General features: G+C 38.1%; 3 protein-coding genes and 2 pseudogenes across 11 annotated transcripts in view; 1 reads left to right on the forward strand and 4 right to left on the reverse strand.

The window, feature by feature from the left end:
• LOC113668328 (fibroblast growth factor receptor 4-like) overlaps positions 1-20,776 on the reverse strand; it is a 151,756-nt gene that overhangs the window by 54,104 nt on the left and 76,876 nt on the right. For 4 of the 7 annotated variants that reach the window (XM_089195541.1, XM_089195540.1, XM_089195545.1 and 1 more), the window contains 9 exons: positions 20,164-20,746; positions 19,839-19,949; positions 19,364-19,539; positions 19,120-19,242; positions 18,695-18,765; positions 18,061-18,101; positions 17,502-17,601; positions 17,130-17,229; positions 16,085-16,718 (listed from right to left, as the gene is read on the reverse strand). In XM_089195541.1, coding sequence (XP_089051667.1) covers positions 16,662-16,718; positions 17,130-17,229; positions 17,502-17,601; positions 18,061-18,101; positions 18,695-18,765; positions 19,120-19,242; positions 19,364-19,539; positions 19,839-19,949; positions 20,164-20,746 — 1,362 coding nt within the window. In that variant the 3' untranslated portion in view covers positions 16,085-16,661. Of the gene's footprint in view, positions 1-16,084; positions 16,719-17,129; positions 17,411-17,501; positions 17,602-18,060; positions 18,102-18,694; positions 18,766-19,119; positions 19,243-19,363; positions 19,540-19,838; positions 19,950-20,163; positions 20,747-20,776 lie in introns of those variants that run through there. The other 3 variants (XM_089195543.1, XM_089195542.1, XM_089195544.1) reach the window with 3 other exon arrangements.
• Positions 761-6,029, reverse strand: LOC113668830 (protein sax-3). The gene is made up of 7 exons (XM_089197414.1): positions 5,850-6,029; positions 5,602-5,644; positions 4,766-4,926; positions 4,321-4,638; positions 1,749-2,063; positions 1,169-1,483; positions 761-903 (listed from the first exon to the last, which is right to left on the reverse strand). Exons 3-7 carry the CDS (start codon positions 4,881-4,883, stop codon positions 761-763), a joined length of 1,209 nt encoding a protein of 402 aa, XP_089053540.1. The 5' UTR covers positions 4,884-4,926; positions 5,602-5,644; positions 5,850-6,029.
• On the forward strand, positions 6,008-7,869 carry LOC149049928 (uncharacterized). Its single transcript, XM_089195580.1, has 3 exons — positions 6,008-6,448; positions 6,674-6,730; positions 7,210-7,869. The coding sequence occupies exons 1-3, from the start codon at positions 6,314-6,316 to the stop codon at positions 7,564-7,566; spliced, it is 549 nt and encodes a 182-aa protein (XP_089051706.1). The 5' UTR covers positions 6,008-6,313; the 3' UTR covers positions 7,567-7,869.
• On the reverse strand, positions 7,204-8,471 carry LOC149049929 (uncharacterized; annotated as a pseudogene). The gene is made up of 2 exons (XR_016183450.1): positions 7,811-8,471; positions 7,204-7,389 (listed from the first exon to the last, which is right to left on the reverse strand). The product of XR_016183450.1 is annotated as an uncharacterized LOC149049929 (transcript).
• LOC149049930 (ficolin-2-like) lies at positions 10,539-12,520 on the reverse strand (annotated as a pseudogene). Its single transcript, XR_016183449.1, has 2 exons — positions 12,120-12,520; positions 10,539-11,792 (listed from the first exon to the last, which is right to left on the reverse strand). The product of XR_016183449.1 is annotated as a ficolin-2-like (transcript).

Below are 20,776 nucleotides of genomic sequence, written 5' to 3' on the forward strand. Positions count from 1 at the left end.
ATATTCGCATTTTATCATGTGGCATTAAGCCATGTGCTATTTTAGGTACATAATTCCTGTTGAAAGTTAATTGACAGAATATTTGTGGCGTCTGTTATTGACTGGCTAGAGAAAGACTGTTATATTCCTGTATCCATGAGTGAATTTCTGCAACATCTGGTGAATGAGAGGATGCAGAATTTCTGCAACATCCGGTGTATGAGTAGTCACAGTGTTTCTGTGACATTCAGTGACATTCTGTGACATTCTGCAATACCTTGTGAATGAGAGGTTGCAGAATTTTTGCGACACTCAGTGAATGAGTTGTTGCAGAATTTCTGCAACACCCAGCGTATGAGTTGTCACAGAATTTCTGCGACACCCAATGTATGAGTGGTTGCAGAATTTCTGCGACACTTAGAGTATGAGTCGTCGCAGAATTTCTGCAACACCCAGTGTATAAAGGGTCGCAGAATTTCTGCAACATCCAGTGTGTGAGTGGTAGCAGAATTTCTGCGACATCCAGTGGACTATTGGTTGCAGAATTTCTGCAACACACAGTGCATGAGAGGTTGCAGAATTTCTGCAACATTCAGTGACTGACTGTTAGCAGATTAGACGGATTACCTCTGCATCTTTTCATGATTGTCCATTAACACATAGTTTCTTACGGACGCGCTTAATATTGCAGAGGAAAATGAAAATTTTCAATTTATTTTAAAATTTGTCCGTTAGATTTGATAATTTTTAAGTGATTACCAAAACTTGCAGAGGAAAATCATTAATTTATCCAAAAATGTGCTATTTTGGAAAACACAAAATAGATTGGAAAGCGTTCTTTGGCGGTGCAGTTTAAAGTTACGTTGAAACCAGCAACGACGGTTTGGTTCTTTGGATCCTCGACAGTCTCCGGTACTAGGAAAGCTGACACCGACAATTCCAGATGACAGTAAAAATTTTGTTAGGAGAACATAAAAAAAGAGTAAGAGAAATGAAAGAGAAATACCGTGCATTATTTAAGGATTTTCAAATTTAAAAAGAAAACTTAATTTTTGTGAATTCTAAAACTGTTCCCCTGTGACTAAAATTTCTTTAAAGTTTCTTTCATCCCTTTACAAACAAAAAAAATGATCCTTCCATTATAAAACCTGGTGCCAAGTTAAGAAGTAATATACAGCATACGTCTCACCTAAATCCTCTATGGACAAGAAAGCCGGGTTGGATGCTTTTTCTCCCACAGTATTATTTGCAACGCAGTGATATTTTCCTTTATCTTCTTTCTTTGCATCTTCTATTACCAGTTGGCTATGAATTTGTTTGTCGTCCAGGGTAGTCTTAATGTATTTTATTCTTGGGTTGGACTGTATAGCAAGTGGATCGTTGTTTTTTATCCATGTGATGGATGGCATGGGAGAACCTTTGGCGGTGCAGTTTAAAGTTACGTTGAAACCAGCAACGACGGTTTGGTTCTTTGGATCCTCGACAGTCTCCGGTGCTAGGAAAGCTGACACCGACAATTCCAGATGACAGTAAAAATTTTGTTAGGAGAACATAAAAAAAAGAGTAAGAGAAATGAAAGAGAAATACCGTGCATTATTTAAGGATTTTCAAATTTAAAAAGAAAACTTAATTTTTGTGAATTCTAAAACTGTTCCCCTGTGACCAAAATTTCTTTAAAGTTTCTTTCATCCCTTTACAAACAAAAAAATGGTCCTTCCATTATAAAACCTGGTGCCAAGTTAAGAAGTAATATACAGCATACGTCTCACCTAAATCCTCTATGGACAAGAAAGCCGGGTTGGATGCTTTTTCTCCCACAGTATTATTTGCAACACAGTGATATTTTCCTTCATCTTTCTTCTTTGCATCTTCTATTACCAGTTGGCTATGGATTTGTTTGTAGTCCAGAACAGTCTTAATGTATTTTATTCTTGGGTTGGACTGTATAGCAAGTGGATCGTTGTTTTTTATCCATGTGATGGATGGCATGGGAGAACCTTCGGCGGTGCAGTTTAAACTTAGGTTGAAACCAGCAACGACGGTTTGGTTCTTTGGATCCTCGACAGTCTCCGGTGCCAGGAAAGCTGACACCGACAATCCCAGATGACAGTAAAAAATGTGTTGGGAGAAGATAAAAAAAATTGAGAACTCGTAAAAATATTTTAAAAAACTGAAGGGGGCACATAAAAACAGGAAAAGTGGGTTAATAAGCGAGACTCCAAAAACAAAAAGCGAGCTTTGCCACGTTTTAGACATCCTGGAATATTTAGCTTCACGTTTTCTCCATTTGCAATCCATTTTACACATGCTTCTTCATTTCTTGTTGTCCATGTTACATCGTCTCTACTTAAGAGTGCCTGCGCCTTAGAAACGACCTATGATTTCTGGCTAAAAATTAAAATCAGCCGATTTATTTCTTCCAAGTAGAGGTTACCTAATACTATTTTAAAATGAATACCAAAGTACCAAAGTACCAAATGGACACTATCTCAGGCTTATTTTCACCTGAATTCATCATTATTCATGGCAATAATATAAAACTGTTTCACTTCAGGATTTCTGGCGGCGGAAGAGTTGTTTCAAGTTTACTTATACTCTACGCAGTTGCTTGGATTCCGCCGTAGTTTGGAGAAATGAGTGGTGTCACGCGACAACATTTCCAAGATTTGACTCACCTCTGCAGATGGCAAATGAAAATTATTTTCTTTTTCTACTTATTTTTCATCTTCCTTTCTCTTTTAACACCATATAATTCTATTTAGGATGGTATTTAATGCTTAGCAAGGTTTAAAGTGACATTTACCACGCTACCATGGACGTATTGGCAACAGAGTGTTTCGCCGAAGTAGCACCATAACAGTAAACACTGCAACTTTGAACGCTTGGTACAAGGTCAATATACTTTGGTCGAAAAACGTTTTTCCAGAAACGTAACGTATATCCTTCTTATGTCTGATTCACCACTGTGATTGTCTTCAACAGCGTTGGATTTTGCAGAAATAATTATTTTAAAATCATCTCCAACGCTCCCTCTAATTTGATATGCAACATTTGAAAATTTAATTTTTCATTCGCTTCTGCAATTTTTCGATGTTTATCGAATGATGTTTCATCGAAAGGCCTTTTTCTTCATAACTGCGTAGTTTTCTCATTATTTTGTGTTGCGATAGTGATTTTTGAACCGGTTTTTGAAAGGGAATATTTTGGGACAGATTTTGCTACAATCAGACGTAACAAGTTCGCGGCTCGATATTTTTGGTTTAAAGCGAAATTGAAGCAAAAGAAATTCGTTTTTAAATAGTGTTAGGTAACCTCTATTTGGAAGATAAAAATCGGCTGATTTTAATTTTTAGCCAGAAATCATCGGTCGTTTCTTAGGCTTAGGGCCTCTTAAGAGTGCTGTTACTAAAGGCAAGTTTTCACTGGCGACGGAGTTAGAGTCGGAATCGTAGTCAGAGTCGTAAGAACACTTTCAAGCGAGTGAAAACTGAAAAAAGAATCATAAGCGGAGTCATAAGCTCGACAGAATAGGACTCAGAAAAATCAGAACGGTTTCGTTTTTTCCGTGGTGAAAACTAGGTTGTTGCAGTCGCGAGCAGAATCGGAAAAAAAACAACCAATCACATGCCAGTTCTCAGGCCCTTCCAGCAGTCTTTCTCCTACGACTCTGACAATTCTTCAAAGGATAGTAAGCGACGGAGTCGTAAGTGATAGCGGTATTTCTCTTCTGATTCTGTCGATTTGATTTTTACTTGATCGTATCACTCTTTGCTCATGTTTACAAATCCGACTCCGTCTCCGTCTTCTTTCAATGGAGAGGAAGTTAGTACATAGAAGGTAAATTCCAATGCGCAGTTTAATGCACCTAACACTCGGCCACATTCCCCTCTCTACTCAACAACATTTAGAAGTCCCTTTCAATTTGAAGTATCATGACAGCTGATTTGAATGGCAAGGCGCGTGAGACTGAAATTACAAACTACCCAGAAAAGGCTGATGGAAGTAAGCAGATAAGAAAAAAATCACTCCCCTACTCTTGTTCAATTTCAGTCCAATTTTTGCCATTAATTTATGTAAATCGTTTCGTGTGACGAGAAGCAAATCAAAGTTACAAAACGTTTTGGAATAGCTGATAAGATAACGCGTGGGTTCAAGAAGGAATAGGTCGTCCTGTGTTGCTCTTCAGGCTACTATTGTTTCGAAAATCGCTTTTGGTACGGGTGCAAAACGACTCAACTGACTTGGTACGAATCGACTTTGGTGCGAAAAGACTTGGTACGAAACGTCTGGTAACCGCTTTATTTTGTTTCTCGAGGAGATAACGTTAGTTTTGTTGCTTACCTTGTCCAATTTCGACAGTTTTTCGCCGGCAATATCCAACAAAATCATTTTCTGCCTCACAAGTGTAATTTCCAAACTGTGCTAAAGTCAACCCCTTGAGCATTAATGTACAACGAAGTTCTTTTCGTAGTTGAGGATTTATGCATCTGACTCCAACTGATCTATTCTTAGGATCATACCACTGAATATACTTGATCCTTCTCCTAGGAAGAAGCTCGTCCTTGGACTTTGGCCACGCTATACAAGTCAAATTAAGAGCTTCTCCTACAAATAGTGTGCGACTTGGTGGACTCGAAGAGATGTTTATTTCAGGTATCACTGGACGGCAAAGAAAAAATTCCATCAATAAGTTTATCAAAAAAACTTTGGTTTGATCAGTGAGGATGCAACCTTAATTAAGCTGAGCAAACACATGCAAAAAAAGATCCACATGGTTGCCACTAACCAGCCTTGGTGTTACATTTCTTTGTCGTTTCTGCGTATGGAAGGTTGCTTAGAGCACTGGTAACAAGCAATAGCAAGAGACAGTTTCTAGCGTCTCTAAGCCAATGTGTCTTTAGCATTCTGTTCGTTGGACGTGCGTTCAGATCTTCACACAACAGGTGCCTAAACGTAAAATCGACTTCATAAGGGACGAATCGAAGTGATGGGAGGCCGGGAAAGATGGGATAAGATGGGGCAAGAAGTGACTGCAATCTAAGGAACTGAAATTATGAAGGATAAAAAACTACGAACACATGAAAACTTCGGGAAAGAAAATGAAATATCATATATCTGTAAAACTTTATTACAACTCGTGATACAACCTGTGATTAAAAAATCCGACTCCCGCTTCGCGGTCGTCCGATTTTGCTAATGACTCACGTGATTACAAACCAAATTGGATTCCACTCAGTCATGCGGTCTTTTTGAAGCTCGAATAAATGGCTTATGAGGTCATTTAAATGCGGCCCGAGATACGAGGATGGTGGCAGCCAATTCCACTTTCCAACAATCTCCTCTTTTTCTACTGCATTGTACTTACTCGTGCAAAAGCTAAAAATGCTACAGGTAAAAGGTCTTATTGCAGAAACTCGATGTTTGTGACCAAACAAATACAGTGAACGTAAATGACAGCCCGATGGCACATTAGCAGTCTCATGCAAAACATCATATCTTATTACCTTGGCAACCAGTCCTCACAAAACTTTATCAAAATGTAAATTGAATGTGTATGATGACTCATAAAAAGAAGATCGAAGATAAAAAAATGAAAGGAAGAGGTAACATTGAGTCACTCACCCTTCGTACTTGTATGTACTGTAATGTTGTACTTGCGTGGTTCCTGAAAAAGCTCAGATGTTGTTTATTTGAAAAAAGTGTTCTGTTTTTCACTAACTACTCAAATTTATCGATGTTCATGACATTGTTGCACAAGAAGACAGCTCTGGTCGATTCTCACAAAAATAAAGTAGTATTTGACGACTGATAACATAATAACAAAAATAAAATGGTAAAGGAGAGGATAAGGGAAACGAATACTCACCCACCTCCAGCCGTCCTCTTGTCATTCACGCCGGGCTGGTGAGCGCTCTGAAGTGGAACAATCAGCGTCCACAAATATGGCGTTTGTGACCGTGTGGTTTTTAGAGAAGCCTGGAACTGAGTTAACGCCTGTTGAAAACTGCCTCCGAGCGGTCCTGGAGTTAGTCCGAAGGCGCCAAAACTCGAATGTGCTGAAAGTACACAGTTTTCCCGTCATTTTGATACTAAATATGCCATGGTTTCTTCGATGTTCGCTTAGCAAGAGACAGTAGAGGAAATAGTAGAAGAAGAGGTAAGGTTTATTTGTCGTTTCTATCATATTTTTGGCTAGGATAGTTTTTTAAGTTTCTCTACTTATCCGAGAATTTGTGCTACGAACCGAAACTTCAAAGCCTTGACAAAAGCTCTATGATTTTTGTTTTCCTAATTTTGCCTTCTTTCCTTAGTTTTTTATGAGTTAATTTCTAGGATGCCGCACACAAAGAACACGCGCTTTAACTTGGCTCAATTCATGAAAGCTCGCAAGGTTGCAAGGGAGAAAGCTGTTGATGAAAATCGCAAGCTATCGGCAGAGTACAAAAAAGTCCAGCGAGCCCAAGAAAAGGTGAGATAAATTTGTCCAGTATTAATGTTTTGAGAAGATTTTTATTTTCAATATCAGAGAATATTGTAACAAAGGATTATAGGAAAGTGGTGGAGGTCCATGTGTAGGGAGGCTTGAATTTCAATTTTGACAGGGTAAAAGCTTTTTATGTGTTTAAACTCTAAATGACACTTGAAATTAAACAATCAGTGCTTATGAAATCACTTGTATAATAATTGCTTTCAGTTGGCCACAGTCAGGGAACACTTCAAAGACATAACAAATGAATTAGAAAATATTCCTGTGAGTATACTCTTGATTCTTTATTGTGGTTGTTTTACCAGTACCAGTAAGTATGCAGCAAAAAACTGCTGGGTGCAACCTCCAACTAAGTCTGTAGGTTTGCATTGATTAGTGGTTGGATGAGGTTTAATTTTATGCCAAATTTTATTAATAATGTGGACAGAAAAATATTCAATTTTGTAAAAATAAAAAAAAATATTTTGCAAGTTCAATTTCGGTGAACTAACCACTTAACACAGAGCCAGTGCCAGAATGACAGCCATGGTCAGGCTTCTATGCCGGTACCTATGCAAGAAACCTGAGCGAGTGCCTGTGTTCATTTGGTCAGTAAAGACTGTCATAAATGACAGTGTCTCTAAATTGTAAACATCAACATATTGAATGTAAGATTTGGCTAAATATCTATTTTGTTATCATCCAACCACATCTAATTTAAATAATTGTGTTACTACCCAGTGTCTAATTTAGCAATATTTTAGTCACAGGGACAGGTATCTCAGGCACGAACAAGAAGCCCTACTGCACTTGTCAATGGAGAATCAACACTGGGACCAAGGACCGCAAGAAAAAGGAGGCATGAAACCATTGAAGCTGCTGCCAAAATTCATGGGAGCTCAAATAAACATTCCTCAGCCTGTTTCGAGGGAATGTTTGACACTCTGCAAAAGAGATGCAAGTTAGATAAGTTAACAAAATATGTGACAAAGAACAAGCAGTTGACCAATAGAATAGTTTGTAAAGAGTATAAGAAGAGTGTGTTAGAATTTGAAAAGTTGGATGACAACATTGTTCGAAGTATTGCAACATATTGTGCAAGTGGTGTAATGGGGAAATGAAAGTACAAAAGTGTAAGACTGGTGCTTTCAATGAAATCAAATGAAGGCAAACCAGGGAAAAGAACAAGTATTTCAATTTGTAAAGGCTGTAAGGTTCCAAAGCTTCTAACTTATAGTAACCTTGTAGAACAGTTAAAAAAGATTGACATTGGGACTGTTCATGAAATTGACCCAGACTATCTAGAGGGCTTAGAAACTGAAAACCAAGTCAATGGTGCATATAGAGACTTGAGACAATACCCACCACTTGCTGTGTCCTCTTAATAAATGTGATGGTGAAAGGCGTTTCAGAAGTTATGGAAACTTTTGAAGTTCCTTTTCTTGTTCCTTTACTCTGCTTAATAAGGAATTCTCGGACTGAGTCTCTGCTTAGCTCAGATAACTGGGCAAAATCTCGAATCAGTCTGTTCTCTCTGTTATAGTAGATTATATCTGTGTTTTTCTTCGTTGTGCACAACACCATAAGCGGAACGGGCCTTTTTAACCATCTGTAAAATTAAGGGAAATATTTCCGAGGACATCGCCCTTTTAAACTCTACAGTCCAAGCGCTTCGGGCCTTCATTCTTGGACTGAGGCGCCTATGGAGCATCTTAAGCCACATCTTCACTTCTCCTTCCAGGAGTGCTGTCGCTGGAATTTGTGACATTTTAGCTCGTTTCAAAGAGCTTTGGCCCACACGGTTTTTTTCAAAAATTGAAGTGAGAGCTGTTTTTACTTCTTCTTCAAACAAAAAGAAATTATCCACTTCATCACGTAAAGGACGAAGAGCCACAATAGCATTCAAAATGCTCTTTTCAGCCGCCATTTTGAAAACTGCTTTGTACTTTTATTCGCATTTCCGCTGTACAATCTCAAACAACAGCGGGCGACAAAGTTCCACTTCACGGCACGCGCCAGCCCGGCGTGATTGCAGACAGGAAAAACGAAATATGATAATATGCAACTTTCTGACTTAAGAATAAATGCGAAGGAAACAGATGTTTTTGACTACAGATGTCATAATTTGAGTGTTTTTCGATCAAATAACATTCCTGATCATTTTATTTAATCCTAAATAAGGACAAGTAAGGCTATGTTAACAGACCGGTAGAGCCTCTATTGCTGACTGTTGGACATATAAAAGAGTGTGATTAATGGTACCGAAGTTTTAGCTGGCTATAACTGCAATAGAAGCTTCTCCATAATCGCTACCAAAGTTTAAAATCATAGAAAATAATTATGATCTCCACGGTACCAAAAAACTGGGTTTCTCGCTATAAATCCACTCAAAGGAATTGACTCGAAAACCATCTGTCAACACTTTTATAGCTGTGGTAACGTATTTCTTTCCGTCATATAAATGTTAATTTTCCATATCCTTCAACAGCTATGTACCTCATTGAATATTAAGTTGCAATATTACAAAATAAGGAGTACCCATTTTGATGCTGGCTTAGGTTTTTTATTTTTCTGTGAATTAGACGGTTACAGTCCTTATTTATTTCTCTTTTTTTTTTCCTTTTTTTTGGAGGGGTGGGTTATGGAGAAGAAAAAATATGCGTAGTTGCTATCCCGCATATAATTAGTTAGACGCGTTATGTAAAAAATGATAATTATTTTAGAGCTTCATCTCTGTCACAGTTAAATACGTCAATTTTCTGGGGATCGCTAAAAACAAATTCACTAATTCTACTAAGCCGAGATCAGACCAATTTGGAAGTTCTATATATTCTTAACCAACATTTTTAGCAGGAATTGGAACACAATACTTATTTGCTAAGTCAAGGAAAGTAATTGATAAAAATCAGTTGGTGTAGTCATCCTACATTAAGTTCAGTTTTCTACTGAGATACGTGATGTACATATTGACAAGAAGGCTTTAATTTGACTTTGCGTGATGCAAATATTGCTTTCTTTATCTCAACGTGCTTCATCAGGCGTTTACACTAACCCGATAGATCAATTATTTCTTTTTTTTTTTCCTTGGCACCAGAAGTTATTTAATGAGGAACGAAATGGAAACATTTTTTCCTATAAGTTCAGACATTTATTACCTTCACAATAAAAAGAGTCTGATAGAACCTTTGAAAACGAACGTTTTGCAGATTCTAAAGAAGAGCCAAGACATTTGGAGGGAACATTGCCCATTGTCGTCGCCCAGGAGTTAGCACCTATACGCCGACGGCGATTCGTGGCAATTTCAGAATTAACGCAGCCGATCCCAGAATTTTTTTTATCATAACTATTTCTTTATCTAGACGGGAAGTTTTTCATTATACCCATGGAGAGTTTATTTATTTAATAACTTCCTTCTTACTGAGAGTCTTTGAATAATTATAAGGCGCACGTCAAAAAGCCGGCGGCAACGAGGACATGGCAAAACATAAGATCTATAAGGAGAACATTGCCTCAGCACGTGTGTTTTAAGCCTTTGTACATTTCTTAGCCATCCACCGTTAAAAAACAACGTGGAAGCACCAAAATTTGCGTAGTCTGAGAACGGGAACCCCGACAGAGAATTATTTACGTTTCAATTTACAACTTAACGCTGCTGACATACGCTATACTAAGGTTTGAGAGTGTAGCCAACAATTTCGCGAAATTCCGCCTTATGAATTTATTTTTAAAACGACGTCTTCCTTGTTGTCGTCCCGATTGCATAAAGTCCCTATTGAATATACGGATCATTCGAAGTTTTTATTTTTAGGGCAGTAGCACGGCCAAAATGGAAGGCCTGGCTGAGAAAAACCCTCACGAGGTTTGATAATTCATGATATCATGCGAAAACTGAACTCATTAATTGTTGTATTATAAAATTTTTAAACAACCTGCCAAAGAAAACACTTCAAATGTTTGAGAACACGACACGAACGAGGGGCTTGGAAATTAGGCAGGCTTTGAACTCGAGATGACAATCCAACATCTGCTGTACATATTGGGTATCATGTCAACTTTACACGCTATGTCATATTGATTGTATGCTCACGACCAATTGGATGACACAACAAGCATACTTTGCTTTATTTTATTGACCTTATAAAAATTTTCTAGAATTAATCCAGAGTTTTGTCTATATCTGTGGAGGCGCTTTTCTGTTTTTTCTACCGACAAAATTAAACCCCCCCCAACCCCCCCCCCCCTTTTTGCAGTGGATTCCTTTGAAAAATCCTTGAAATTCAAGTCAAACACTGTTTTCCTTTTAGGATCTTAAGCGTTTTTATTGTACTCGATCTCTCTTTAAGTCTCGATTAGATTAACAAAGTAGCCCGTCCAGAGATCAGGCGAGTAGTTCATGACCGAATTGTAGTTAGGTAGAGCCATTCGTGGTAGGTGTTAAGGTGTGTGACTTCAACTTTTGGAAACAAACAAAACAAAAATTCGAAACTTGCACCGGTCTGATTTTCATTTCAGCTTTCTTGACGGAGTAGTGATATCCTTTCCAGTCATACCAGTTGACTCCGTCGGCATAACATGAGTGCGCTCCGTGATGGTACAGTCCATTCAGGTTGGAGCGATGACAGCCATGATCGTAACACCAGGCTCCTTTGTAGGTCACAGCACAGCGATTTCTGTCCTTGTCTTTGGTTGCGAAGGGCTGACCACGATGAAGAGAAAGAGAATCGCCCGCAGTTCCTGAAAAATGTGAAGTCATCATGGCCGCGGAGGAAATTTGTCCCATGATACCATGCAATTATAAAAAAAGCCCATCGACGAGCTATCATATTCTGATTTATATATCTGCTAGCGAATACTTAAGGGATTCCAATTTGTTTTATTAAGGCACGGTTGATAGTGCTGTTCCAAGTTCAGTCAATGAATACTGCAAGTTCTCACAGCAACAGATTTCTTAATTATTGCTGAGGTTACCTGAGTATGTTCCAACGCTCAGTTTGTATTTATTCTTCTCACTGGAAACGGCAAACATGTTGTATTCGGCGTAAGCAGTTTTACCTTTGGTGTCTATCAGATGTATACGGATCTTGTTCTTTATTGTTGTTGTAAGACGGTGTATCTTGTCCAGTCCCAGCCAAAACTCACCATACAGATTACCAAAGCTATTCTTGTAATCGGTCCAGCGGCGAAGGAAGTCAACCGAGCCATCCAGTCTCCTCTGAAACACTGTCCCCCCCCACCGGCTGTCGTTTGGTCACAGAAGACTTAAAGGCACCGAGACCATCAGGCTCGATTGTATAAACGCCGCTTGTTGTTTTACCAGATTTGTACAGCTCAGCACAGTTCTTTTTAACTGTTGGAAGACATATGAGATGGATTTGCGCGAGAATCGTAAGACTTTGTTGATAACATGACAAGCTTCTCCATTTGTCTCTTACCTTCAGTACAGGTGTGTCGAGATTCAATAAGGGTCTAGTTTTCTTTGATAGAAGCAATGTCGTTTTGCATTTCGAGAAGTGTCTCTTTTATTTCCCTAAGGAGAGTTTCTGTAGATTCTTACGTGATGAGAAGAGGTTAATCAGGACAGGATAGACAAGATTAAAATCCATAGGATTTCCTTTATCTGAGGAACAATTCCAAAAAAGTGGAAAAGAAAAATGATGATCTAGTGTGAATATACCTTTACATAAAATGTTTCTCGCTTTGATGATGCTGACATCATTTTTAACGTGCATAAGCTGTTTATTCATTTCCTGAAGAAGTGTTCCAATCTTTTTGTTTGGTGTTCCTGCATGGAAGCTGAAGTAGACATTTTTACATCGGTTTGTGGGTGAAGAACCGACTGAGGTACTAACGCTGTTACCTGGCTTTGCAGACGTTTGACTCACCACGATATAAGGGTCAAGAACAGAAAACTGCGATAAAAATCTGAGAAAACAAGAGTCATCATACTTATTGAATGTTGGCTCTAGTTTAACTGTCGATAACTTGAGGTTGTCACTGACTGGTTAGAATGCAGAAGTAACCCATTTTAGAACAACAAAGTTAGTGCGTCATTGAAATTATTGCGAGAGCTTTTTCGTGTTATCTTGCTCTTTTGAGCCCACTGTTAACGTCATCAGTTAAAATTAAGTCACCGACGGAAAAACTTCCCTCGTCTTCGACTTGAAAACAATGAAGGAATCGTTGGAAAAACTTTTGTAAGACCTTGTTCCCTCTTTTCCGAATATGATAATTCAGTCAGAATTTTGAGTGCGCGTAGTATATATTTGAATCGTGTTAGTTTATCCAATTGACCGTAAGGTGAATACAACTTATGATTATTCATCGAAATCATGGCGTTAATGGTCTCTTGCATTTCTCATCCTAAAGAAACACAGACTTAAAACCACACAGATCATATAAATGACTGCATGAGGAAAATGGTAAACTGTTGTTGACTGTTATCATTCAAATTTCCGTCATTGCTTTTTGTAAGGTAAGCCCTTAGCGAGTGGCTTTGTAGAGGGAGGTAATTTTCAGCTTATCAAAATGGATTGATTCAGCTGAGACCTGCTGTAGTCGTTGTAACGACTAGAAATTAAGATTTGTTTTTTTCCCGTTAATATGCATGAAATAAATATGAGCACTCTTTGCTACAAGTTACTGACTTGAAAGGCTATGGCCCTAAAATTAGACATGATTATGGTATATAACAACACTACACGAACTCGTCGTGTTTTCGTGTTCAGAACATTTAATAAGCGTAAACCTAAAGAGTGATACCCAAATAATACAAAGTAATAAGGCAAAAATTAACTTAAGAGGTTCCTTGTTATATGGGCAACATCTCCATAAAAAATTGGTTAGAAGATAACAAATCTGAGACGTGTTACACATATCTTGTGAACACTGATTGACACACTGACTAATTAGTCTGACCTCATCATCACCCCAAGCCCAAATTTACTAATCCCTCTTGAAGTCTACAGTGCAATCATTGGAACTATATTTCTTTGTTTGACTTCTGAAATTTTGCCTTGAAACAGGGACAAATGAGATAATCAACCTCAAAATACATAAAGTGCAACATATATCAAAAGCCTTTCACGTGCAATGCATCACCAGTATTTTCAAGAGTAAACAATTCAGAAGTGAAATGCCCAAATTTACTAATCCCTCTTGAAGTCTACAGTGCAACCATTGGAACTATTGTTCTTTGTTTGAAGATTGACATACGGACTAATTAGTCTGACCTTATCTTATCATCACTCTTATCAAAAGCCTTTCACTCGCAATGCACCACCAGTATTTTCAAGAGTAAACAATTCAGAAGTGAAACCGGAAACTGTCATTTTTTTTTTCATTCCACTCATACTCGAGCACAATTTGTTTGTTTTGTGAATTTTCAGCATGTAACAAGTAGAACCACATCTAAAAAACATACAAAACATATAAGACAATGTACAGTTCGATATATATTCAACTATCGTTTTAAAAATAAAAGATTTTATTTGATTTAGTTCGGACGCACACTGCGTCATATCTGTCATCGGCTGATAATTTAGGTCGTTGCGTTCTAACATTCCATTAAAGATTATTTTCTCTGTCGCTCAAAAATCATGTTCACAATATATGTTGCTTTTCATTCACAAATTAACATTTACAGGTTTGCCTCAAGGCAAAAAATAAGGATTCGTGCGCGAAAAGTAAAAGTAAATGTTTCAACACCACATGCGTCACGCAATTAAATATCGCAAGAATGTTTACAGATTACTTACCTCGATTCTTCGCTAAGATTTTCCAGTTTTCTATCTAATTCGGATTCCTCACCACTAGAGATACCACCATGCTCACTTCCATCGTCAAAAATCACCTCTAAAGGCTTAGCTACGCTGTATCTCTAGCGTTTCGCATCGGACGCCACTATCGCAGACTGAAATCGTACGCAAATAATTTTCGGATCGGGCTCCCGAGGTCACGTTTGATAGTTCGGAGCTAACACTCGCCATGTGATTGGCTTAGAATGTTTACATGCTACAGCCGAAATTTCAGAGCGATCGGATGTAATCCGAGCATTTCCGAAAAGGTTAACGTCATCGTGCAATTTTGCACGATTTGCCAAAGGGCTGACCGGAAAGATTATTTTTATCTTTTGTTGTGAACTGACCGTTGAATCAAGCCCGTCCATTTTTTTCATGAAGCCGTTCCATCATCACTGAGTATATAGCAATTACACTATTCTTTTTTACAGCTCAAAGTTTACGTTCTTGTTTTTTTTTTTTCGCCGATGGAAGAAAAGTTGGTTGCCTATAAAAGATAAAATTAAAAACATCTCGGTGATTCTAAGCAATTAGTACATAAACAGATAGGAATTTTAGTTTTGTTGGCGGCAAAAAAATAAATTTTTTAAAACTACTTATCTCGTGAGTAACTGAAGGCCATAGACTCTCTTCGTCCTTCATTCTGCTTAACGCGATATCTGGTGAGACATTTAGTCTTTTGAAGAAAAAGTTGAGCCGGATTCAGACAAAAAGTAATTCACAGAAGCCAACGGGATAGACAAATCACCTGTATGCCACGCTAAGTGAATATCATAGCTACATCGCTAATTTGCGAGACTAGCTTCAGACCCATATTCTTTTCGTTCACGACTTCCACTATCCTAATTAATTTGCTTCAAAGAGAGAAGAGTAAATGACAAATAAATTTGAGTAAAGCTAAAATCACATCTATTCACATACTATTCATATGAGTGCGTCGGTCTTTGTCTCTGAGCCTTTATGTAGCTGCATGCTTGAAGCAGTTCACAGTCAGCTCTATTTGGCAGTGCTAAAGATTCAGAAACCATTTTATGTAAACGTTCGAAAGCAGTTGGCTTTTTATTATTTTAACTGTAGTTTTCAGGAAAAATTCAGGTAAGAGATAAGAGGGAAGTAACCTTTGAAATTCTCTAGTCTAACCCTTTAACTTCCGTGAGTGACCAAGACAGAATTTCTCCTTACAATATCATTACAAAATCAAGAAGACAAGTGATGAGAACCAAGAAAGGTATCAATTAGGGTATTATTAGTTCATCGAATGCCAAATTCTCAGAAGTAACATTAGAAGATTTGTATAGCAGACAGTAAGGAGAATTACCAATGAGATCTTGAGAGTTAAAGGGTTCATATGATTTAACCCTTTAAACCCTGAGAGTTACTAGCATCTAATTTCTCTTCACAGCAGCACCCCTGGATTAAACATTAAGGTCAGGAGAATAAAATAAATGATCAACAACTCGACGAGCTCTTGACCATTAAACGAATTTCTCTTAGTCAGTACCATATGGAATGTACAGTGAACAGTTTTGCTGACTGGTTAAAATTTCGCAACGCATTTGCATAAAGTGTATTCGATCGATAATTTTGCCTTGTAGTTGCTTTTTCGGCCGGCAAAGGTTGATAAGTTAAACAAGCTATATTTACTTTCTGCTTCGACTACCGTATCAACGTCTGTTTCTTTGTTTTTAGAATTTCTAAACATTTGTGAAACACATGGACACGGACTCTGGAACGTAGCGGAGCTGTTAGTCGTAAAAACATAATCAAGGGATAGATTGAAACCCTCATTCAAATAAGCGCCCCTATTCTGTTTCAGCGATATCTCTGTACGAGTAACAGTACATTGCGATAAACCGGTTTCATCTTCCTTTAATTGCTTACTTTAAGCCTAATTATACAAAAACACTGGTCTTCGTCTTAGTTTCTCAACTATTACGTCCATGTGAGCGCACAGTTCCTTCAAACGAATGATCTCGTCGTCGTCCAATTTTGTGACCACAATTGCTTGGCTGGTCGTTTTAGCCAGGAAGGATCCAGGACAGCAAGTCCGTTTTCCAGTCTTCTTGATCCTCTTCAAATAAGCATGGTGCAATTCACAACGAACTTTCAAATACAGACAATTGTACCCATTTCCGGCTAATGAATGAAAGCATTTCATGTTTACATCCTCTCATTAATTGAGCGGAGTTGACTAATTTACCAACACAGGAGCTACTTTCATGAAAATTACCAAGGAAAAAAAAAAGGACTGAGTTTCTTTAGCCCACGAGCAAAAAAACAACTAAGATTTCTATGACTTTCTTTTTCACCTAGCTTATTGGTAACAAGATGAACAGGTCATTCAATTCAAGACTACTCAATTTTGAAATACAGCACAGCATGGCGCTAGGTGCTGGATTTTCTGCCCACTCATTTTACTTCTACTTCAAATCAACTCTGCTAGTGATTTCATCCTCCATGATGTTGATGTATGTCCTCTGGAACAGAAGAATCAAAGCGATGAAAAAATGACAGATTGGATACACGTAGGAAGCTCAGTAATGATAATAGTGATAATGGATAATAATGACAAAAGGAACAAGTGAGCGGATGAGAAAAGATGAAAAACAGAACACAAGAAAGACCAATTAAACCTAATACACACGACTTTTCCTTTGGATGTAATTTTAATTTTAATAAGCCATTTACTACGAAGAGAGTTTCGATTTTTGCTGCCATTTCCTTGGACTTATATGACTCCTCGTTAGATGCAAGTCTCTCCGGCATTTGAAAACTGGAGGGGTTGAAAAAGTTTCCGCGTAATCTACTCAAGTGTAATTAATTGAAAAATGGAAAAGTTGAATGAGGAAGGAAGCAGTAGGGAATGGCTTAAATCCAGTTTCACTCACCTTTACTTCTCTTAAGAGGTATTCCAGCTCATTCACGATGTCAGTAAACGAAGGTCTCATCAAAGGATTCTCGTTCCAACAAGAGCTCATTAACGTATACCTACAAATGCATTGCATCATTCTTTAATTTTGAAGACCTCTTTAGTCAACTAGCTCACTCAATCTTCACCCAACCAAACTACGGAGCTTCCATGACAGCGACATCCCAAATAGGTAGAGTTCCCATATCTTACGGGAGGCAGAGTATTTCGTTGACCCAGTCACGTGACAAATGCCTCAAGCTACTTAAATAATGGAAAAAGTGTCAACTGTTAACATGTAAGCAAATATATGTAAGAAATAGACGGTCTTACAAATGATCGAAACACTTACAGTTCTTCCGAACATTGGTGAGGACGAGGCATCCGATAACCCGTAGAGAGCCGACTTACCAGGGAAAGTGGTGATTCGATGTCAGGGTATGGCAACTCACCTGTAAAGCAAAATCAGTAACGAAGTTTGCTCGATGGTAATAGCTTTAAGTTTAAAAACTTAATGGATTATTAACGTGTTACTAACCGAGCCGAGGTTGTGGCAGTACAGACTGAGCGCAGCCAGGTGCGCACTAAAACAACCGAGGTCCAATATTCCACAGTAAGACTCGAGCAAGCGAGGTTAGTCATATAAGTAGTTTGTTATGAGTCACTCGGACCAAACTTGTTAATATTGTATTCGCCGACTTTCGCCAACGAAAATATGCAGTGTATGATCGTTTTCTTGGAACGGTCAGTATGGACAAACCCCGACCCGAACTAATGACCACTGGCCGAATTTACTGAATTCACTGAAGGCTTGAATTTACCAATTTACCTCAGGACCACTTCGCCAGATGATAAAGAGTTTTAATATAGCTCTCCTAGGCATAGAAATCATCGAACGTTTATAGACCTACCATGTGTTGCTATTTCCGAAAGTAGTATGCCGAACGACCAACTGAAAATGATTAAGAAAAAGAACGCGTTCAGTTAAGGGTATCTACTGTTTTCGGAAAATGAAATAGCGGAATTTTTGAAAATAAGTGTAAGAATTTAACAAGTGAAAGTTCATCATAAAAATTATATATATATATATATATATATATATATAACTATATATATATATATATAACTATATATATATATATATATATATATATATATATATAACTATATATATATATATATATATATATATATATAACTTTTAGGAATTCTTAGATTCCAAGCGGCCACTCAATTGTAGGTTGAAAGTGTACCAGAGTCGTGAGTTATCACGGTATAAGCCGTCGAATGATACCAGTGGCTGATAATACGATCTAACCTGGCTTGGGACACTATTAAGAGGCAATTTGTTCAAGATATATACATGGACATCGAGTGGAATACAAGGGAAGGAAAAAAGGAGAAGAGGAACTCCTCTCCAACATTGTTCTCGGTACGTAAAAATCTCAGCGGCCTTACGTGCCTCAATCTTGACCAAACATATTGATGGTGGACAAGGCTACCCCTTCCACGTCAGACAACGTAAGTTTCTTTTTGTTTACTTACACATCGCTCTTGGATGTATAAACTCGATCTCGAAGAGATTCCAAAGACGACCATCTCCATGGAATTTTAACCTGTTGATAAAGGTGTAAATGTATCATTACGTAATATTTAATGAACAAGCACAGAAGGTATCATGCCAAACAAAGCGTATGCTGGCCTAATTTAGCAGGAAATAATTAAATCTAGCCCACGATAAGGTTCTGATCCTCTAAAGTGATACTTACATGTACTGTTTTTATAGTGAAAGAGTGTAGACAGAAAAAAAGTGGTTTATGATAAATAAATAGATTTACTTCAGGGTTTCTTTGAGTTGAGCTTATGCGGCCCCGGAGAAAAAATGAGTGGTCATATTTAAACAGAAATTTAAATTTCCTGCGGCTTTCAACACAAGAAGAAAGATTAATAATGAGTGATCCAGTACTTACACATGAAGTTTTGATGTATAATCCATCGTCTGAGATGTTCCTTGCTAATCCAAAGTCTCCAACTTTTGCCACCTTGCTTGAATCAATAAAGACATTTCTCGCTGCAAGGTCGCGGTGAATGCACTGAAAAGAAAGTTGCCGTTCCGGATTTCTATTACACAAATATTATACCAAAGCATGTTTAGAATGAGTCGAATTTTCACCAAGAGTAATCGTTGAGATAAATTTTTTGGGATTTGCCAACCTTCCGCTCTTCTAAATGCTGCATTCCCAAGGCCACCTGCAGTGCAATGTTCAACAGCTGTCGGTCGCTCAGTTTACAGCAGACATTTGCATATTCGTTACTTCCGTCATCCTTGCTCTTCAAAAGGCTTTCAAGGCTACCACCTCGGACCAATTCAGTAACAACAAAAACTGTTTCTGAGGAGAGAAAAGTTGGCTATCAGGAACTCGACGACGGCTTACGGGCTGCATGAAAGAGAGTTTACGAAATCGCAAAGTTATCTTGTCATTAACTGCGACAGAAAAATTAGAGGTTTCAAAGAGAAAGACATAACTCGAAAAAATTTTCACGCGACCGGAACTAACCCCAATATCATAGTTACCTTGTAAACTTCAGTAAAAAATAATTACCGGTGGTAATTTTTTTTTGCGCAGGTCGGTGAGACTGGGGATAGATGCCCATTCTATGCCATTTGTATGGTCGAACGAAACCTTACCTCCGTGTACCCATGCTCCAATTAAATTGACAATGTTCGGATGTCGGCCAGCTTGTTTCAGAGTCCTTATCTCGTTTAACAGCGCGGCTTTCTCAAGTGCGCTTGCATCATCTGCATAAAAAACGTGAAAAGATTTTAAGTTAAACTCCTTCAATTTCTTTAGAGAATACCGAGTGTAATTAAATGACTTCAGAAGCTTATGATGACATTCAATGGTCTCAAAAGCATCTACGTGATCGTATTTACTTACTGATCCCTCCTGACTGTAGGAAAATTTAAAACTTAGAAAAGATCAGTGCGAATAGAATAAGACTCCTATGCATACCTTTCAACTTTTTTACTGCAACATCAATAACGTTTCCGTTCTTTCTACCACAACGACCTTTGTAAACGATTCCATATTCCCCTTCGCCGAGTACTTCTTCAAGCACTTCGAGATCATCCACGTCTTTCGCGCATTCTTCTTCAAGCGCTGTGTTAAGAGATGTTAGCATTTGATCGCCACGTTTGTAGCTATCCATGCCACTGTCTTGATGCGGAATCAAGTTGACATCATTACGACCATCTTGAGCACTTAAATAACCACTGCGTGAGTTTAACAACTTTTCTGCCTGGTCTTTTTGATCAAAGATGGGATTTCTGAAATTTTTTTCTCCAACATCTGGTGGAGTAGGAATCTTGCTTCCCTCTAAGAGCATCGAATCGACACTCTCTTTGTCTTGTGTGGGGTCTTTTCCCTTTGGTCGCATATTGGTATTTTGCTTTTCATCATCTACCAGCGGAGCGACATTATTTACCACTAAAGTCGCTGAACCGTTCTCATTATGATTCTCATCTTCCGCTATCCCCTCAGCCAAATCTTTGTTGGCCATGCAGATCACATAAAGTTCTCCCTCATCCCTGTTACCCTGTTATTGAAATGGATAGAATGTCAATAT

The sequence above is a fragment of the Pocillopora damicornis genome, chromosome 2 (genome assembly GCF_964200805.1).
Source record: "Pocillopora damicornis chromosome 2, jaPocDami1.2, whole genome shotgun sequence".
In the NCBI taxonomy this organism is placed as follows: Eukaryota; Metazoa; Cnidaria; class Anthozoa; order Scleractinia; family Pocilloporidae; genus Pocillopora; species Pocillopora damicornis.